Genomic DNA, 21,249 nt, shown 5'->3' on the forward strand with positions numbered 1-21,249 from the left:
AGAAGAGCTATATCAACCCTTTCTTTTTTGAGGTTTGGTAATATTTTCTTCCTTTTCATTGGAGAATTACTCCCCTTGACATTCCAAGTGCACCATTTAAGCGAATGACACACCATAATCGTCCAGGCAAGTCAGAGACCCCCGGGAGGAGAAACCCCATCCAAAACACCCTGAGCATGGACCATAGAAAATTCACAAAAATAGAGATTCTTTATAACACTCACACTAATATAATAAAAAATGATTTCTAAATAAAAAAACATAACATGTTTAAACAGAGATTTTTTCCCCACGTTTCCGGGGGAATCACTTCCTTTCCGAAAACCCATCATATACTCTCCTGACCAGTTCCCCACCCTCGACCCAGGCACTCCATAATAAAGTGAAGAAAATTCAAGTGTATGACCAAGCTAAAGTTAACAATGAGTACCCTACCCTCCTCCCCCTCCCCACCCACCCACATCAACACCTACATATATTTGGTGATGTTAATACCACGTATAAACATATAAAACTATAAAATTACAGTCTCAGCAGATAATAATTAATTATGGTAATACAAAATAACAGGGGGAAATAACCCCGTTTTAAGAGAAAGAATAAGACAAAGCAAAGACCCCTCCTCACCTAAATCTACTAGACCACCCGGCCTATATATATTTACAAAAAAAAAGGAGAAAATCGCAGAGTGGAGAACAAATAAGCCCCCCCCCCCCCCCCCCTCCCTACTCCCTGGAGATAATATTAAGCAATAAAGTAATAAAAGAGAAAAAATAAGGTGAACCAGAGAAGGGGGAGGGCAGAACAACATCATTCACCACACGAGTTAACTCTTACAATTTAACTAAGAGAGTCCAAACATTCCTTGGCCTTCTCCGGCGATCCAAAGTTATACACGGACCCTTCGTGGCTAAAACGTAGTGCCGCTGGGTAGCACTGAATGTTTAAATCCCTTAAACGCCCTCCTCTTTTGGACCAGAGCTGGGGAAAGTCCTGAAATAGCATAATCTTGGATCCTTTGTAAATCATGGCTTGGGGATCTTTCCCAAGATTTCTGGAAGCTTCCAGGAGCATCGGCTTCTCCAAAAAGCACTGCAGCCAGAACAGGACCGGGTAGGGGCGCTGGTCCAAGCCGGGCCTATGTATTGCAACCCGGTGGGCCCATTCTACCCTGACCTGGCCTGATCCAGCCTCCAGATTCAATAATTGTGGAAGCCACTGCTCCAGAAACGTCGTAAACTGGCCTTCCTCTTCCCGTTCGGGAAGGCCCAGCAAACAAATATTTTCTAGACGACCTCGATTTTTGAGGTTGTTGATGTGATCTTCCAAGGCCCGGATTCGCTGTTCGAGAGTCCAGACCCGACCCACGGCTGATTCTGCAGCAGCCTCAGAGGTGGCGACCTTTAGCTCCGCCCCTCCGACTCGATGTTCGATTCTTTCAATATCTCGGTCGTGCTTCTGCAGCGTGACCGAGAGCGACTCCCACCTGCTCCTGGACTCTATGAAGGTGTCGATTATCTCTTCAAGCTTAGAAATCACTGCAACAAGGCTCGCCACCATAGTTAAGTTCCCTGGGGCAGCTGCGGACACCTCCTCTGCAGCTGGGGTGGGGTTCCTATGTGCTGCGAGCTGCTGGCATTCTTTCCTTTAGTCATTTTAATGGGGCACTAAATTGCTCAAGTTTGGTGCAAAATAACTAGCTGTATTTAAATAAAAGCTATTTAAATGATTTGGCAGGTGTGGTGGAGGCAGGCAGCCTACTTTGCCTGAGTCTTGGGCAGAGCACTACAGACTCAGACTTGCTGAGTCACCGCCATCTTGGATCTCCCCCGCCCAGATGCACCTTAAATGAATCTACCGTCCCTGCCTCTACTTCTGCTGGCAATGCATTCCAGACATCTATCACCCTCTGAGTGAAGTACTTCCTGTGTGCATCTCCAACATAATGTCCCAACTCCTGTACTCAGCATGTGAACAATGAATTCTGGATTAGTGGTGCTGGAAGAGCACAGCAGTTCAGCCAGCATCCGCGGAGCAGTAAAATCGACGTTTTGGGCAAAAGCTCTTCATCAGGAATAAAGGCAGAGAGCCTGAAGCATGGAGAGATAAGCTAGAGGAGATTGGGTGTGGGGAGAAAGTAGCATAGAGTACAATAGGTGAGTGGGGGAGGGGATGAAGCTGATAGGTCGGGGGCAGGGTGGAGTGGATAGGTGGAAAAGAAGATAGGCAGGTAGGACAAGTCATGGAGACAGTGCTGAGCTGGAAGTTTGGAACTCGTGTGAGGTGGGGGAAGGGGAAATGAGGAAACTGTTGAAGTCCACATTGATGCCCTGGGGTTGAAGTGTTCCGAGGCAGAAGATGAGGCATTCTTCCTCCAGGCGTCTGGTGGTGAGGGAGCGGCGGTGAAAGAGGCCCAGGACCTCCATGTCCTCGGCAGAGTGGGAGGGGGAGTTGAAATGTTGGGCCACGGGGCGGTGAGGTTGATTGGTACGGGTGTCCCGGAGATGTTCCCTAAAGCACTCTGCTAGGAGGCGTCCAGTCTCCCTAATGTAGAGGAGACTGCATCGGGAGCAATGGATACAATAAATGATATTAGGGGATGTGCAGGTAAAACTTTGATGGATGTGGAAGGCTCCTTTAGGGCCTTGAATGGAGGTGAGGGAGGTGGTGTGGGCACAGGTTTTGCAGTTCCTGTGGTGGCAGGAGAAGGTGCCAGGATAGGAGGGTGGGTTGTAGGGGGCGCGTGGACCTGACCAGGTAGTCACGGAGGGAACGATCTTTGCGGAAGGCCGAAAGGGGTGGGGAGGGAAATATATCCCTGGTGGTGGCGTCTTTTTGGAGGTGGCGGAAATGTCGGCGGATGATTTGGTTTATGCAAAGGTTGGTAGGGTGGAAGGTGAGCACCAGGGGCGTTCTGTCCTTGTTACGGTTGGAGGGGTGGGGGCGGAGGCGCAGGATGTGGATGAGATGCGTTGGAGGGCATCTTTAACCACGTGGGAAGGGAAATTGCGGTCTCTAAAGAAGGAGGCCATCTGGTGTGTTCTGTGGTGGAACTGGTCCTCCTGGGAGCAGATACGGCGGAGGCATTGGGAATAAGGGATGGCATTTTTGCAAGAGGTAGGTTTGACCTATGTGAACAATGAAGGCAAGTGTGCGGAACACCTTCTTCACCCCCGTCTACCAGTGATGGAACTTTCAAGAACAATGAACCCGAACACCCCCAGGTCTCTGTTCTACAACACGACCCAGGCCCTAACATTACCTGTACAAGTCTTGCCCTCCTTTATTTTAGTAAAATGCAACCCCTCACTTATATCCATACCTCTCTCATACACACGCTCTCTCTCAGACATACACATACACCACCCTCTCAACACACTCACCCTCTCGCAGGCTCATTCTCCATCACAATCACACTTTATCAAGCATGCACACATGCAAATACACACTCACTGATGCACAGTCTTATACACAAACTCACATACAAAGGCATCTTGCCCAAAACATCGATTTTCCTGCTCCTCGGATGCTGCCTGACTTGCTGTGCTTTTCCAGCACCACTCTAATCGAGACTATTCCATAGATTCACAACCCTCTGGGAAAAGCACTTCCTCCTCATCTGTCTGAAAGCTCCTCCCTCTAAACGTGAGGCCTAGTCTCTCACACCAGCAGACAGGGTAGGGCTTCATCCCCACAATGCAATGACATTGGGAAGATGTTTGCATTGGTAGGAGAGACTAGGTCCAGAGGACACAGCTTTAAAAATAAAAGGAAGACCTTTAGGAACAGAGATAAGCGATGTCACCTTTTCTGCCGACAACGAGGAGCATGGACAAGGTTTTGGGTGACACCAGCGAGCAGGTGCGCGGAACAGACACAATATGCTGTGGCGATGCTGGTGTTATTGACAGATTTTAAGTGTTCAAATGCCAAGAGGAGAACTAAAGGGTAGAGCCACAGTTCTTTTTCCCCATGTGGCTCTTATAGCTATTGCATTTTCTCTGGCTGCTCAACTTTTTTTTTTAAAATGTCTTTTCGTCAGTGTAGGGGTGAGGTTCACAACTAGAGGGCATAGGTTTAGGTTTAGGGTGAGAGCAGAAAGATATTAAAGGTATCTGAGGGGCAACTTTTCCATGCAGAGGGTGGTGCATGTATGGAATGAACTGCCGGAGGAAGTAGTGGAAGCCGGTATAATTACAGCATTTAAAACACATCTAGATGGGTATATGAATAGGAAGGGATTAGAGGGATATGAGCAAAGTGCTGGCAAATGGGACTAGATTAATTTAGGATATCTGGTTGGCATGGACAGGTTGGACCGAATGGGTCTGTTTCCATGCTGTACATCTGTGACTCTAAATAATAAAGTCTACTTCTCCAAATAACAAACTATATCCATGTTAACAAGGCTTAGTGCACCACATGCTTTACTAACCATTCTCAACAGGTCCTGCCCCTTCAATGACTGAGGAACATATACATGCTGGTGCATAATCTCCTTCACTAGTATTTACACACTACCCTCAGCAATTGCACAAGTAACAGCAAAGGGTAAACAGCACAAGGATTAAAACAAACAGTGAGGGGGAAACAGCACAAGGATTAAAACAAACAGTGAGGGGGGAAACAGCACAAGGATTAAAACAAACAGTGAGGGGGAAACAGCACAAGGAATAAACCAGTGAGGGGGAAACAGCACAAGGATTAAAACAAACAGTGAGGGAGAAACAGCACAAGGATTAAAACAAACAGTGAGGGGGAAACAGCACAAGGATTAAAACAAACAGTGAGGGGGAAACAGCACAAGGATTAAAACAAACAGTGAGGGGGAAACAGCACAAGGATTAAAACAAACAGTGAGGGGGAAACAGCACAAGGATTAAAACAAACAGTGAGGGGGTAAACAGCGCAAGGATTAAACCAAACAGTGAGGGGTAAACAGCACAAGGATTAAAACAAACAGTGAGGGGGAAACAGCACAAGCCCCAGTAAAAGCAGATGGAAAGTGAGTGTAAAATGTCACTATGACAGGACAGGCCCCACATTCCTTCCCCTCCGTCCCCCCCACAACCTGCCTCACCTTTCACCTCCCGGGCCCAGTACCTTCCACGTGGCCCCATAGTTGACACAGGGGCCGCCCCACGACCAGTAGAACTCCACCACCCAGGCGGCCGACGAGTTCCCAAACAGGCCCTTAACCCCATCCGCCTCCAGAATGCTCACCGGCTCCTGCCTGCTGTACAGCCGGCCGGTGTGGCCGTGACACAGCAGCTGCGCCAGGAAGGCGGCGGTGCCCAGTGACGGGTGTCTGCCCCGGGCCGCACGGCGCCATTTTCCTAACGGCCGCCCTCCCGCCGCTTCCCCGCTCGAGCAACGTCCCCTCCCAACCGCCTTCGCCCCCGCGTGACGTCTGCACGGAGGATGGGCGGGGCCGGGGGAGCCTCACCTTCACCAAGCAACAGCCACCTCGCGCTACAACTGCTCATTCACAAAAACAAACTCTCCTGTCTCGCTCTGCAGCTGCAGGGCGGTCACTGCCACGTTTCCAGGAGCCCTGTCTACATTGGGAAAGCTCACGGCTCAATTTAAACAGATATTCCGACATCTAACGGAACGGTGTCATATCTAAAGGGGACAATCTGCATTTTAAAAGGGACGTGGACATTTTAACGGGCTACTTTTGCAAATAAAGAGGTTTAAATGGACAAGATTACATTTCAAAGCGGTGTGGGCACATTCAAAGGGATATCTTAATATGTAAAGTGACGCAGTTATATCTAAATGAATCTACATTTCGAAGAGACGTTGCCCGATTTATAAGTAGAGACAATAGGTGTGAATTCTGTCTGTGTCCCAATGTTGAGTCAGACTGACATTTTTCTTAGAAAAGCTCTGCATTTGACCCATTTCCCTCTAAGCCTTTCTATTCATCTACCCATCCGAATGCTGTTTCAATGTTGTAACTGTCCCTGCATCTACCATATCCACATGCAAATCACCCTCTTTCAAACTTTTGCCCCTCCGGTTCCTTTTAAATCTGTCTCCTCACATTAAAAAAAAGCCCCCTAGTTTTGAGTTCCCCTACGCTAAGGAAGAGCCATTTGCTATTCACCTTACCTCCACTCCTCATGATTTTATCAATCTCAATCAGGTCACCCCCAACTTCCTGTGCTGCAGTGATTAAAGTCCCAGCCTCTCCTTATAACTCAAACCCTCCAGTCCTTACAACATCCTAGGAAATCTTTATTCAACCCTCTCTAGTAGTATTCTTCCTATTACAGGGCCACCAGAACTGTACTCAGTACCCTGAAAGTGGCCTCACCAACATCCTGTACAACCTCAACATGATGTCCCATCCCCTATACTCAATGGTGTGAACAATGAAGGCAATGTTGTGAAATGCCACCTTAACCACCCTGTCGTGCAACTTCCAAGAAACTATGTACCTGAACACCCCCCACCATGTCTGTCTGTTCTATAACACGACTCATGGTCCGACCATAATCTGTACAAGTCCTTGTTTTAGCAAAAATGCAACCCCTTACTTTTATTAAGCCTCTCTCTCAAACACATACTCTCTCAGACAGACACGCACACACCCCTCAACACTCTCTCACACTCGCAGGCTCATACTCCATCACACTCTCACTTTCCCAAGCATGTACACACACACTTCTGCGCACACTCACTCTCTCATGCACGCACACACATTACTCTTTGGGGTGAAATTGTATTGGCAGAATTATATTTGCAGATACATTCAATTTTGTTCAAAAAGCACACAATCTGCAGGCAGTCAATGCATCTAATATTTTACAAATTCCGACTTTGGAAACAGAACCAGTCTGATTCAAAATTGAAATACTGAGACTCAACTTTCACACCTTTAATGCATTGTCTGAGCGGAGATGTCTTTTTTTTTATAAAACCTTAAGTCATCTCAAGAAAATTGTTACATATTAATGAACCAAAGCCCGCACCCATTCTAAGAGATGAAGATTATCTAAGTTTGTTCAATATATTCTATCAGTTGCATGACACTGATCTTTTGATATAAGTTGTGTGTTATATGATGCTGTTCCATGAGGCTTATGTGTCGATGAGGCAAGATGGTACAGATGAGGCGATGGAGAATTACAGATCACTGAGGAAGGATTGAAAGAGAGTTAAGAAGAGCAAAGAGAAGACACGAGCAGTCTTTAGCAAATAGAATAAAGGAGAACCCTAAAGCTTTCTATAGGTATGTGAGGAATAAAAGGATGATGAGGGTAGGAATAGGGCCAGTCAAAGACAGAAGTGGGAAGTTGAGTGTGGAGACTGTAGAGATCAGAGAGGTGCTAAATGAACATTTCTCATCAGTGTTCACTCAAGAAAAGAATGAGGTACGAGATATTAGACTAGAAAGGATCGAGGTTAGTTACACACAGGTGTAATTCGAGAAGGAGTGAAAGTGGACAAGTCCCCTGGGCAGGATGGATTAATCCGAGGATTCTCTGGGAAGCTAGGGAGGAGATAGCAGAGCCTTTGGCATTGATATTTGAGTCGTCATTGTCTACGGGTTTAGTACCTGAGGACTGGAGGATTGCAAATGTTATGCCCTTATTCAAGAAGGGCAGCAGAGATGACCTAGGTAATTATAGACCAGTGAGCCTTACTTCTATTGTAGGAAAGATTTTGGAAAGGATTATAAGAGATAAGATTTATAATCATCTAGCAAGCAACAATTTAATTTCAGATAAGTCAACATGGTTTCATCAAGGGCAGGTCGTGTCTCATAAACCTCATTGAGTTTTTTGAGAAGGTGACCAAGCATGTAGATGAGGGTAGGACAGTTGACGTGGTATACTTGGATTTCAGTAAAGCCTTCGATAAAGTTCCACATGGTAGGCTGATGGAGAAAATGTAGAGGCATGGAATTGAGGGTGATTTAGCAGCTTAGATTAGAAACTGGAAGAAGGCAGCGAGTGGTGGTTGATGGAAAATATTCAGTCTGGAGTCCGGTTACTAGTGGTGTTCCACAAGGATGTTTTGAGACCACTGCTGTTTGTCATTTTTGTAACTGACTTAGACGCAGGCATAGGTGGGTGGATTAGTAAATTTGCAGACGACACTAAAGTCGGTGGAGTACTGGACAGTTTGGAAGAATGTTACAGGTTGCAGGGGGACTTGGATAAACTGCAGAATTGGGCTGAGAGGTGGCAAATGGAGTTCAATGAAGCTAAATGTGAGGTGATGCACTTCGGGAAGAATAACAGGATGGCAGAGTAGTTGGTCAATGGAAAGATTCTTGGTAGTGTGGATGTGCAGAGGGATCTTGGAGTCCATGTGCATAAATCCCTGAAAGTTGCAACCGAGGTGGATAGTGCTGGTAAGAAGGCATACGGTGTGTTAGGTTTCATTGGTAGAGGGCCTGAGTTCCGGAACCGCAATATCATGCTGCAACCATACAAAACACTGGTGCAACCACCCTTGGAATATTGTGTAAAGTTCTGGTCGCCCCATTACAGAAAGGATGTGGAAGCATTGGAAAAGGTGCAGAGGAGATTTACCAGGATGTTGCCTGGTCTGGAGGGAAGGTCTTATGAGGAAAGGCTAATAGACTTGGGTCTTTTCTCATTGGAAAGAAGAAGGCTTAAGGGGGGATTTGATAGGGACATACAAGATGATCAGAGGATTAGATATGGTAGACAGTGAAAGACTTTTTCCAAGGATGGTGACGTCAGCTTGTATGAGGGGGCATAACTACAAATTGAGGGGTGATAAACTAAAGACAGATGTCAGAGGCAGGTTCTTTATGCAGAGAGTGGTAAGGGTGTGGAATGCCCTACCTGCTAAGGTAGTCAACTCAGCCACATTAGGGAGATTTAAACAATCCTTAGATAAGCGCATGGTTTATTTTGGGATAGTGTAGGGGAACGAGCTGAGAATAGTTCACAGGTCGGCGGAACATCGAGGGCCGAAGGGCCTGTTCTGCGCTGGATTGTTCTATGTTCTAAACTTAGTGCAGGAGGCGGAAAGAAATGAGCAGCTTTAAAACAAAAACCTCTTGGAGCTCAAAGCTTTCAATGAGAGTCTGAGCCCGGTGTTAAGTTCAGGTAACCTTTATTGCAACCCAACTTTGTTACAGCTTCAGATCCCCCAGCAAAAAGGCAGAGAAAAAGTAGTTGCTTTTTGAACAGCTCAAGGTCAAAGTGCACACACCACACCACACCTCCCCTCCTCTCCACCCCTCCCCACCACCCACCACACTGTCTTGACTATTGGCCAGCACCAAGTTGTCCATTTGTAATTGGATCCTTAGTACAGCCATAACCCAGAGGAAGTATTGCCTCACTCAGCAATTTCAACCTATACCTTGTCTCCAAGTAAGTTTCTCCCCGCTCCTTTGCCAGTGGGGGGGGGGGGGGGGGGGGAGGGGGGGTGGGGGAGACAGTGTAGAGTCAACCACACTGCTGTGGGTCTGGAGTCACGTTCAGGCCAGACTGGGTAAAGGATGCAGCTGGAACGACTGAGTTAATCCTTTCCCACAATGGCGGTTCACTTCTCTCACAAGGGAGAGAGGGAGTCAGATGGGGGCTTTCTCCCCTGCACCACCCTCTCCCTAAAATGGTCTCATCGTTAGATTCCGAACTCCACATTTCTGACCAAATACCAATTCTGTCATCTGTCGTGGTGGGATTCAAACCCAGGAGTCCCCGGAACCAGGTTGATAGTCCAATCGATGGCACGTGAACTCGCTGGTGCTTCCGCAGGTGGGAGGAGTAGGTGAAGCCTTTCCCGCACTGAGAGCAGGTGAATGGCCTCTCCCCTGTGTGGATCGGCTGGTGCCTCAGCAGGGTGGACGAACTGCTGAAGGCCTTCCCGCACTCGGGGCGCTGAAGGGGCTCTCCCCCGTGTGGACACGCTGGTGGCTCAGCAGGGTGGTGGCCTGGGTAAAGGCCTTCCCGCGCTTGGGGCAGCTGAAGGGCCTTTCTCCCATGTGGACCCGCTGGTGGCTCAGCAGGGTGGAGGAATACCTGAAGGCCTTCGCGCAGTCAGGGCAGCTGAATGGCCTCTCCCCTGTGTGGACACGCTGGTGGGCCAACAGGGCGGAGAAAAACACGAAGGCCTTCCCGCACTTGGGGCAGCAGAAGGGCCTTTCCCCAGTGTGATCCTGCTGGTGGGCCAGCAGGTGTGAGGAATGTCTGAAGGCCTTCCCGCAGTCGGTGCAGGGGAATGGCCTCTCCCCGGTGTGACTGCACCGATGAGTCTCCAGGGCAGACGGGAAACGGAAGCCTTTCCCACAGTCGCCACACTTCCACGGTTTCTCCACGGGGCGGGATTCCTCTGGTTTCTCCATGGCCAAAGCTTCAGCTGCACACAAACACGTGTCGAGCCCCTCCCTGCTGTGAAATCCCCTTCCCAGGCCGTATAACTGTTTCAGGCTCCACGCACAGTACGCTGCAACAGTGGGGTCTCTCGTCCAGTCCCACTGATGTTGAAAACATACTCAGACAGGAACCAAAAGGCTTTGGTCCCTCTCACAGAAATCACGGTCGAAAATGTTTGCTGGCCCCAGTGGATTGAGTGACTGTCAGACATTGACATCAAAATGAGGACCGGAGATGCTGGAGAGTCAGTCGAAAAACGTGGCGCTGGAAAAGCACAGGGGAGTCAGGCAGCATCCGAGGAGCAGGAGGGTCAATGTTTCGGGCATAAGCCCTTCATTTGTTGATTTTGAAACTTCCCTCTTCAAATCTTCAAAAACTCTGTCAGAATAGATTACAAAGCTCATCACTGCCAGTGCAGGGTAGAAATTCTGAACAAGCAATTCTACTTTTTGCAGAACATTCTTTTCTTTTGTTATTCCACAAAATTGAAGGCACCATCCCACTTTCTCTCCCCCTTTGTTGTCACTCCGCTCTAACTAATTCTCCTTAAGGTGCTGATCAGGATCTTTCAGGGGCGGAAAAGCAAAAACATCAAGACTGACATCTCTCTGAATTTTGAATACTTCCATCTGAAAAGCTAATATCTTTCACAACACTGGGATCTGCTGAGAGTGAGCAGGTCTGATTTTGGGAAGCAAAAAGAAAGTGTCAATTCAGGGTGAACCTGCCACGCAGCTTCTTGAGGAACAACCAGACACAAAATGGTTAACGTCCCCGGGAAGGTGGGAGCAAAATGAGACGTCAAGGCATTAACATCGACATTAGAGAGAAAGTGAACCTATTGACGTGGCAAATGTTAGTGGAAAGCCTGAGTCATAGAGATATATAGCACAGAAACAGACCCTTCTGGTCCCATACTGACCAGATATCCTAAATCAATCTAGTCCCATTTGCTGGTATGTGGCCTATAGCTGGGTTCAACCCCACCCCCTGTCCTGAGACCTTGATGCCTCCAAGCTGACCCTCAAAGGTTCGGTTTGTCCCTCCATTCTTTCCCAGTTGTCTTTTGTAGGTTTTGAAAACTTTCCCAATCTTCTGAGCATAGGATTTGGGAAGTTATGTTGTAGCGTACAGGACATTGGTAAGGCCACATTTGGAATACTGTGTCCAATTCTATTTTCCTTACTATCAGGAAGATGTTGTGAAACTTCAAAGTGTTCAGAAAAGATTTACAAGGATGTTGCCAGGGTTGGAGGATTTGATCTATAGGGAGGCTAGGGCTGTTTTCCCCTGAGCGTTGGAGGCTAAGGAGTAACCTATAAAATCATGAAGGGCATGGATAGGATAAATAGACAAAGCCTTATCCGGGGAAGGGGGTCGGGGGGAAAGAGTCCAGAACTAGAGGGCATATGTTTAGGGTGAGAGGGGAAAGATATAAAAGAGACCCAAGGGACAACTTTTTCACACAGAGGGTATTACGTGTATGGAATGAGCTGCCAGAGGAAATGGTGGAGGCTAGTACAATTGCAACATTTAAAAAGACATCTGGACAGGTATTATGAAGAGGAAGGGTTTGGAGGGATATGGGTCAAATGCTGGCAGGTGGGACTAGATTGGGTTGGGATATCTGCTTGGCATGAACGGGTTGAACCGAAGGGTCTGTTTCTATGCTGTACATCTCTATGACTAGTTGGACTAAAGGGTCTGTTTCTGTGCTGTATGACTCTGGAACTGGTCTTAAAACCATTTTCTTGCCTTCCTCCACAAAATCCATTGCTGTGTTGTTCAAAAATCAGATGAACTCAGCCTTGAATATATTCAATGACCCCCTAACTGCAGGAAGACATCCCCATTTCTAAACTCAATTCCTCTTGCTAATATACACTTGCCTTGCTGATTGCTTGCTACACCTGTCTGACAAATGACAGTGACTGGTGGTGAAGGACGCTGAGGCCTCTTTGTCCATCCACACATCATTCCTGATAAAGGGCTCGTGTCCAAAACGTCAGCTCTCCTGCTCCTCGGATGCTATCTAACCTGCTGTGCTCTTCCAGTCCCACACTTTTTGACTCTGATCTCCAGCATCTGCAGTTCTCACTTTCTCCACATTCAAATACATCTCCATTTAAACAATGCACCTCCTTTCTGCATTTTTTTTCCACAGCCAAGGGTATAACTTCATATTGTGGTACTGCATTTGCCATGTGTTTACCAATTGTGGTCTTCTCTATATCGGAGAGCGAGTGCAAACTTGGGCAACGCTTCGCCGAGTATCGCAGCTGTGTCTGCCGAGGGCGACCAGACCTCTCAGTAACCACCCATTCCAATTTCCCTTCCCACCCCCTTTCTGACATGACCATCTTTGGCCTCCTCCATTACCACAACGAATCTCACCGCAAATTGGAGGAACAATACCTCATCTTCCGGGCAGCCTACAGCCCAAAGGACTCAACGTTGAGTTTTCCAATTTCAGAAAAACCTCCCTCTCCATTCCCATCCCCGTCCTCCTCCCTGCCACCAACCAGATTTATTCCTCCCATTGACCAACCAGGTCGTACCCTCTAACTGTCTCAACCTATCCCCACTTCACCACCACCCCCTTTTATCTGCAGCTTCTGCACCCAGCCCCAGCCCTGAAGAAGGGTTACACCTGATACGTCGACTTCTCTACCATCTGATGCCTCCTGCCTAACTATTTTGCCAATTAAGATACAGACTTGGATCAACGTTTCTGGAGTCTGTCCCTGCCGAATTCACTCTCTTGCCTTTTAGTTGCTGCAAGTCTACAATTGAACCACAGAATGAAAAAAAATGGAAAAGGTGGCGAGATAAGAGAGTGCCATACTCACATATCTGGGACACAGGAAGGAATTTGCAGTCTGGGTAAAGCTCAATCTTTATTCAGAGATAGAGGATCAGGAGTCGCAGCTTGAGAAGCTCATGGTCCAACTTCCGCATTCAGACAATGGGATTGCTCTGATTGGCAGGAGGACCAGTCTCCTTCCAGTCCTCCAATGCTGCCTATTGGAGGCTGAAAGGTCACTATGGCAAGATGAGTTGACAGTCAGTAAAGTTCGCCTCACCTGCTAAATATGATTGACAGGATTGGGACAATAAATATTGGGACATGACATTAAATACCTAATTAATTAAATACCTAATTAATAATTAGTAGAGTCAGCCTGCTTGAGACTATTGATAATAAATATCTAATCATGACATTAGGAAAATATTAAGTAGGGTCTGGAATGCAAGACCATTGTTCCAAAAGCTGACACTAAATCTCTAACCGTGACATTAGAATAACATTAAGTAGAGTGTAGGAAAAACTATAAGGGCGCAACTAAAGAGATAATGGGAACTAACATCATGGTTTATTTTTCTTCACTACCACCTAAGTGCGGTAGTGCTTATTTTTTCCCCAGCACCCATGGTGTGTGTGTGCAGGTGTGAGACACAGTGAAAGACACAAAGTGCACGAATCTTTATTCAATTTCCACCACCAGGAAGATAGGAAAATACCCGAGAGGCCAGTGACAAACACTACCCTTCACATCAAAGGGCAGTGCTGTGTGATCAAAAACAGTGAAGGGGAGGGGAGGGAAACATTGCTGGTTTATTGTGTAGCTAGCGTGAGGTATTTTGATTAATATAGTTGAACATGCTGATAAGCTAACAAACACACTGCTCAGCTGGAGACAGTGCTGCCCCCTCTGTCCAGGAGTAAATGCTGGAAAGGTGGTATTGTTCATAGGGAGGAAGATGGTCTCCGGCTACACTCTGATATCTATCAGCTGGTAAATGGGGCAGAACTATGGAATTTAATCTCCAGGCAGTTTGGGAAATTTAATAAGGGAAGGAAGTAAGCAATAAATAGTAGATCCCTACAGAGTGCTGAGGAACAAAGGGTCCTTGCTGTCAAAGTTCAGAGATCCCCGAAGGTATCAGTACAGGTAAAACAGGGGATGACGAAGGCATAGATTTGTACTTTTTCACACATAGGGTGGTGCGTGTGTGCAATGAGCTGCTGGAGGAATTGGTGGAAGTTGGCACAAATACAATTTTTAAAAGGCAGCTGGATGGGTATGTGAATAGGTAGGGTTTAGAGGGATATGGGCAAGTGCTGGTAAATAGGATAGATTAATTTCAGATATCTATTCAGCATGGACGAGATGGACTGTTTCTGTACTGTACAGCTCTATGGCCATCCACTTCATTTTGAAATGTTTTGGAACACCCTATTAGGGTTCAGAGTGTGCCAGGTCCTGACACCTCCCTCCTCACATCTCCTGTGTATTTTAAATCAATAGTACCGTTTGCATGTTACTGGGTTAGTACTTTAAACACAGACACATACAATATAATCAGAATTTCTATTCGGTACAGAGAATGATGACTTGTTTCAACTTTGCTAACAGGGTATCAGAAGGGGAGGATCTGCAGACAGCAATCTTGGAAAAAATTCCGAAACAAGATCTGACAGGGTCACTCAATATCATTGGGGGGGTTGAGTCTGGAAAGAGAAATCCATTCGACCTGCTTCAAAAGGTACTGGACATCAGTGTGAGCAGAGGAGCACTCAGAGAGGAACACACCAGTGAACTGAGCTTTAACTGGTTACACAGAATGAGTGTATGTGTCCCAGTGAACTGACAATGGGAAGGAGCTTTAACCAGTTACACAGACTGCGAGGGGGGCTGGGGCATTTATTTTACCCCTGGAGCATCAGAGCCTGAGGGGTGACCTTAGAGAGGTTTATAAAATCGTGAGGGGCATAGATAGGGCAAATAGCCTAAGTCTTTTCCCCCCAGGGTAGGGGAGTCAAAAACTAGAAGGCATAGGTTTAAGGTGAGAAGGGAAAGATTTAAAAGGGGCCTAAGGGACAACTTTTCATGCAGAGGGTTGTGCATGTATGGAATGAACTGCCAGAGGAAGTGGTGGAGGTGGGTACAATTGCAATGTTTAAGAGGCGTTTGGTTGGGTATATGAATAGGAAGGGTTTGGAGGGATACGGGCTGGGTGCTGCCAGGGGGGATTAGATTGAGTTGGGATATCTGGTCAGCATGGGTGGGTTGGACCGAAGGGTTTGTTTCCATGCTGTACATCTCTATGACTAGCACTCGGAGCATGGCTCCTTCATCAGGTGATTGTGGAGAATAAAATCATAAGGCACAGAATGGATGGAAAAACATTACAGTGCACTGAAATGATATATTGAAAAACCCTGGATTGTTAAGTCTTTCATCTTTTAGTATGGGCTGCTCGTATCATTCATTTGTAAATCGTGGAATTTCCTGAAAGACATCTTCTTGAAATAACTCAAGGTTTTATTACAAAAGGTGACATCTCAGCTCTGACAATGTATTAAATGTGTGAAGTCAGGATCTGTCTGTATCCCAATCAGACTGGTTCTATTTCCAAAGTGGAATTTACAAAATATTACATGGATTGACTGCCTGTATATTGTGCACTTTTTGAGAAAAATAGAATGTATCTGCAAATACAAATTCACCCCCATGGATGTATGTGTGTGAATGAGACAGAGAAAAGTCTATTTTGTGCTGTATATCCCGATGTCTACTCGATAACAGATGCTTTAATTCTGCTGGTGTAAATATTGTTGTAAATCATAGCTGGGTATGAATAGTTAGATGTTAGGGTGAGAGAATGCCTCAAGAGGGGCACTATAAGAATCGTGGGAGAGCCCTATTTCTGGTTTACTTCCTCATGAACAAATATTAAGCATGAGCATTTATTTATTTTTAATTTTGTTCTATTTTTCTTGTTTGATTCCTGGCTAGGACTACACTCTGTGTCTGGATGGTTGACAGGCTGGGAGATCGTGGCTTGGGTCTTGATTGACCGAACGTTTTATTGTTCCAGAAGGTGTAGGAGTGGGGGGTCAAAGCTTCAGCAGAAATCCAGCAGAGCAAAGAACAGACCAATATCTTAGTCTGTGAGAACAGAGACATCAGAGGACAGAGAAATCAGGTCCTGAATCCAAGCTGACGCCAGACTTCCCTGTGATTAGTGCTTTGATGAGCAGCGCCAAGCCTCTACCTTCACCTAGCTTCCCATTTTCCTGATGAAGGGCTTATGCCCGAAACGTCGATTCTCCTGTTCCTTGGATGCTGCCTGACCTGCTATGCTTTACCAGCAACACATTTTCAGCTCTGATCTCCAGCATCTGCAGACCTCACTTTCTCTTCCCATTGACTACCACCTCGATGTTCAGGATCCAACCTTGTCATCCTGAAGCCATGCCTCTGTAAGGAGTCTCAGATCATAATTATTCTCTTCAATGTGTGCAGTCAATTTTGTTACAATGCACCACACCATTCAGAAACATCGTTTTTAGTTTCAAGTTTTGTGATTTTCAGAATCCCGTTTTGATTGCTGGTACATTTACTCACCTTGTCCCTAAATATCGTTCTCTGATGTTCATTTTCCACATCACTACATTTCTGATTGGCCATGCTAAATTGCTCATAATATCCAGAGATGTGAAGATTAGGTGGGTTAGCCATGGGAAATGCAGGGTAATAGTTTCATAGTAAACAAAGTAGGAGTTGGCCATTTGGCCCATCGAACCTGCTCCACCATTCATTACGATCATGACTGATATATCCACTGTATGAGATCCTTCTCACTGCATTGTCCCAACTACCCTTAATTCCCCAACCACGCAAGTACCCATTCAACTGTGTTTTGAATATACTTAATGAAGATGCTGCTACTGCTTCATTGGGCAGAGAATTCCATAGATTGACTGCTCTCTGGGAAAAGCAGTCCCTCCTCATTTCTGTCCTAAATCTACTCCCCTCAACTTGAGGCCTGGTCTCATCCACCAGCAGAAATGACTGGATAGGGTAGGGCTTCATCCCCACAGTGCAATGAATTCCCACTTTCCACCAAACTCTCAGATGTACTCACTCACTCAGTTGCTGTCTCACAAACTAAAGACTTCATTGCAACTTCTTTTGCTCCCAGTAAGGGAACAACATCTTGGAAAGCTGCTCTGAAAGTCCAACCACACTCTGCATTCACCGAAGACAATTCCAGTGTTACAGCACAGAAACAGACCTTCCGGCCCAACTCGTCCGTGCTGGGGGGAATATGTTAAGTTAGATATGCTTGCAAGCAGTTACAAGTAGCTGCATCTTGCTTCTGCAAAAATCGCAAGGCAGAATCATGAGGGTATATTCCAAGAAATAACTAACTGAAAAGGGAGGTGGTCGACTGGTAGAAGCAGGCGTATTAACATGACAGTAGCAATGGTCACGCACATAGGGAGTTAGTAAGAAGAGGATAACCAAATAAGACCCTGTGTTGCATCAGCAAAAGTAATAAGACCCAGTTATCGGTTGGGGAGGGGGGGGCGGGGTTGCACGCTACAGACAGATGTGGTAAAATGATTAGATTAGCTGAAGTAAGGGAGTCTGGAACAAACTCAATCTTCATTCAGAGAGAGAGCAGCAACTTCCGAAGCTCCTGTTCCAACTTCTGCATTCAGACAATAGGAAGGCTCTGATTGGCAGGAGGACCAGTCACCTTCCGGTCCTCCTGAATGGCCCATCAAAAGAAAGTCGCGAGGCGTGCCTTGCGGGCACTGAGGAGCATGCGCAATTTCATCCAGACGCCGGCGAGCACGCGCAGTATGCTCTCTGGCGATGAGGCTGTGACTGAAAGGATTTAAGTGTCTAAATGCCAAGAGAAATAAAAAAGGGGAGATGCATATTTTTTCCCCCCCTGCGATATTTACCTTTCCTATACGCCCCATGACTTTATAAATCGAAATAAGGTCACCCATCAACTTGTGGTCGTCGATAGGGCGAACAGAACTGTACTCAGTCCTCTCCACGTGGTCTCACCAATATCCTGTACAACCTCAACGTGATGTCCCAACTCCTGCACTGAACGGTGTGAACAATGAAGGAAAGTGTGCTAAACGCCTCTTTCACAACCCTGTCTACCAATGATGCAACTTTCAAAGAACTATGTCCCCGATTTGGAGATGCTGGTGTTGGACTGGGGTGTACAAAGTTAAAATTCACACCACACCAGGTGATACTCCAACAGGCTCATTTGCAAGCATTAGCTTCTGGAGCGCTGCTCCTTCATCAGGTGGTTGTGTCTTATGATCCTGCTCCACAAACACCCCATGTCTTTACCTGTCGCTCTCTCAGACACACACACACACCCTAACACTCACACCATCTCTCAGGCTTATACGCCATCTCACACACACTTCATTAGCATGCATGCATAAACTCGCATGCACGCACACACACACTCATGCAGATACAATTACACATAAATCAATGGGGTGAATTTCCATTTGCAGAATTATATTTGCAGATATATTCAATTTTGCTCAAAAAGCACACAAACTGCAGGCCGTCAATCCATGTAATATTTTATAAATTCCTACTTTGATTAATAGAACCAGTCTGATTGAAGATTGGGACACAGACACTTTTGTGCAGTGTCTGAGCTGAGATGTCACCTATTTTTACAAAACCTTAAATCATCTCAAGAAGGTGAATTAAAAGTAGTTCGGGGGATTACATATTAATGAACTGAATCCTGGAACCCATGGTAAAAGATGAAAGATTAATCTGCAATCTAGATTTGTTCAATATGTCCTATCTGTTGCATGACAGTGTGATCTTTTGCTATAAATTCTGTGTCTAATGACCCTGCTCCATAGCTACCTGATGAAGGAGCATCGCTCTGAAAGCGAATGCTTACAAATAAGCCTGTTGGACGATTAGCTGGTGTTGTGTGATTTTTAACTTTATCCACCCAGTCCAACAGCGGCACCTCCACATCGTTTCCAGTGGACACAGCCCACACCTCCCAGTGCTGCCAGGAAACTGTACAATGCCGATGGCATGATGTAGTACCTGGACTCCTGAAAAATTTACAATTTCTAACAATACCGGTTACTCATTCACTGCTGCAACCGATACACAACATTGGAAACATAGTACAGGAGGTTGTAAGAAATGAGCACAGCAGGTCAGGCAGCATCCAAGGAGCAGGAAAATCAACGTTGCCTGACCTGCTGTGCTTTGCCAGCACCACACTAATCTTGAATCTGATCTCCAGCATCAGCAGTTCTCACTGTTGCCAGTAAGAAATGAGCAGTTTTAAAACAAAAACCTGTTGAGTTCAAAGCTCTCAATGAGAGGCTGAGCTCGGTGTGAAGTTTAGGTAATCTTTGTTCTGACCCAACTTTGTTACAGCTTCAGAATCTCTCAACAGAAAGGCATAGAAAAAGTAGCAATGTTTTAAAAACAGCTCAAGGTCAAAGTGCACACACTCCCTCCGACCCCTCACTTTCTTCATTATTGGTCACCACCAAGTTGTCCCTTTGTAATTGGATCCTTGCTAGAGCCTTCACCCAGAAGAAGTTTTGCCTCACTCAGGAACTTCAACCTGTATCCTGTATCCAAGTAAGTTGGATGGGCAGTGTAGAGTCAAATACACTGCTGTGGGTCTGGAGTCACGTGTCGGCCAGACTAGGTAAAGGAGACAGCTGGGATGTCTGAGAGAATCCTCTCCCACAACAAGTTTCCTTCCCTAAAAAGGAGCTGAGTGAATCAGATGGGGATTTCTTCCATCCCAACCCCACTGACAACGGTTTCACTCCAGATTTCTGACCATATTCCAATTCCACTAGCTGCTGCGGTGGGATTCAAACCCAGGAATCCCCAGAAATGGTTTGATAGTCCAGTCAATAATGGCACTCGGCTGTCATTCCTTCAATCACCCTGCGATGGTACGTGAACTTGCTGGTGGCTCCGCAGGTAGGAGGAGCGGGTGAAGGCCTTCCCGCATTCAGGGCAGCTGAAGGGCCGCTCCCATCTGTAGACCCATCGGTGCCTCAGCAGGTTGGAGGCCTGGGTAAAGGCCTTCCCACACTCAGGGCAAGGAAATGGCCTCTCCCCCGTGTGGACCCGCTGGTGGGTCAGCAAGCTGGAGGACTTGCTGAAGGCCTTCCCGCACACAGTGCAGCTGAAGGGCCTCTCCCCAGTGTGGATCCGCTGATGGGTCAGCAGGTGGGAGGAATGTCTGAAGGCCTTCCTGCAGTCGGTGCAGGGGAATGGCCTCTCCCCGGTGTGACTGCGCTGATGAGTCTCCAGGGCAGACGGAAAATGAAAGCCTTTCCCACAGTCGCCACACTTCCACGGTTTCTCCATGGCCAACGCTTCAGCCACACACAAACGGGCGTGAAGCCTGTCCCCACCTTGAATTCCTCTTCCCAGGCCGTATAGCTGTTTCAGACTCCACACTCAGTGCTCCATCCCACTCTCTCTCCCCCTCTGTTCTCACTCCGCTCTAATTCCCCTGAAGGTGCTGATTCAGGATCTTACTGGGGCAGAAAAGCAAAAACATCAAGACTGACATCTCTCTGCATTTTGGATGTCTCCACCTGAAAGTTAATATCTTTCATAACTTTTGTTACAATGCGGCACACATTCAGACACACCAGGTATCGTTTCAGGTTTTGTGACATCAGTATCCAGTTTCGATTGATGGTCCATTGGTGATGCTGTTGCTTGGTGACGGTGAGGCTCCCCCGGCCCCGCCCATCACCCCGTGCAGACGTCACGCGGGGGCGAAGGCAGTTGGGAGGAGAAGTCGCTCGAGCGGGGAAGCGGCGGGAGGGCGGCCGTTAGGAAAATGGTGCTGCGCGACCCAGGGCAGACACCCGTCACTGGGCTTGTGCTTTTTACCCTCACTGTTTGTTTTTAATTCCTTGTACTTTTCACCCTTGTGGACTAATCTAATTTATAGATTAAGGTGGATTGGCCCTGCTAAATTACCCATAGTGCCCTGGGATGGGTAGGTTAGGGTGGATTGGCTATGCTAA

The 21,249-nt window shown here is 46.8% G+C and overlaps 1 protein-coding gene across 1 annotated transcript in view; it reads right to left on the bottom strand.

Annotated features, from left to right (window-relative positions):
- Positions 1 to 21,249, bottom strand: part of LOC148143255 (uncharacterized) — a 135,123-nt gene that overhangs the window by 42,904 nt on the left and 70,970 nt on the right. The window contains exons 4-5 of the mRNA XM_087975793.1: positions 20,288 to 20,503; positions 9,980 to 10,192 (exon numbers count right to left, since the gene is read on the bottom strand). Of these exons, the coding sequence (XP_087831919.1) occupies positions 9,980 to 10,192; positions 20,288 to 20,503 (429 nt within the window). The remainder of the gene's footprint in view (positions 1 to 9,979; positions 10,193 to 20,287; positions 20,504 to 21,249) is intronic.

This window comes from Chiloscyllium plagiosum, unplaced genomic scaffold, assembly GCF_037043375.1.
Source record: "Chiloscyllium plagiosum isolate Xiang-an unplaced genomic scaffold, Cpla_swu_hap1 HiC_scaffold_27, whole genome shotgun sequence".
Lineage (NCBI taxonomy): Eukaryota > Metazoa > Chordata > Chondrichthyes > Orectolobiformes > Hemiscylliidae > Chiloscyllium > Chiloscyllium plagiosum.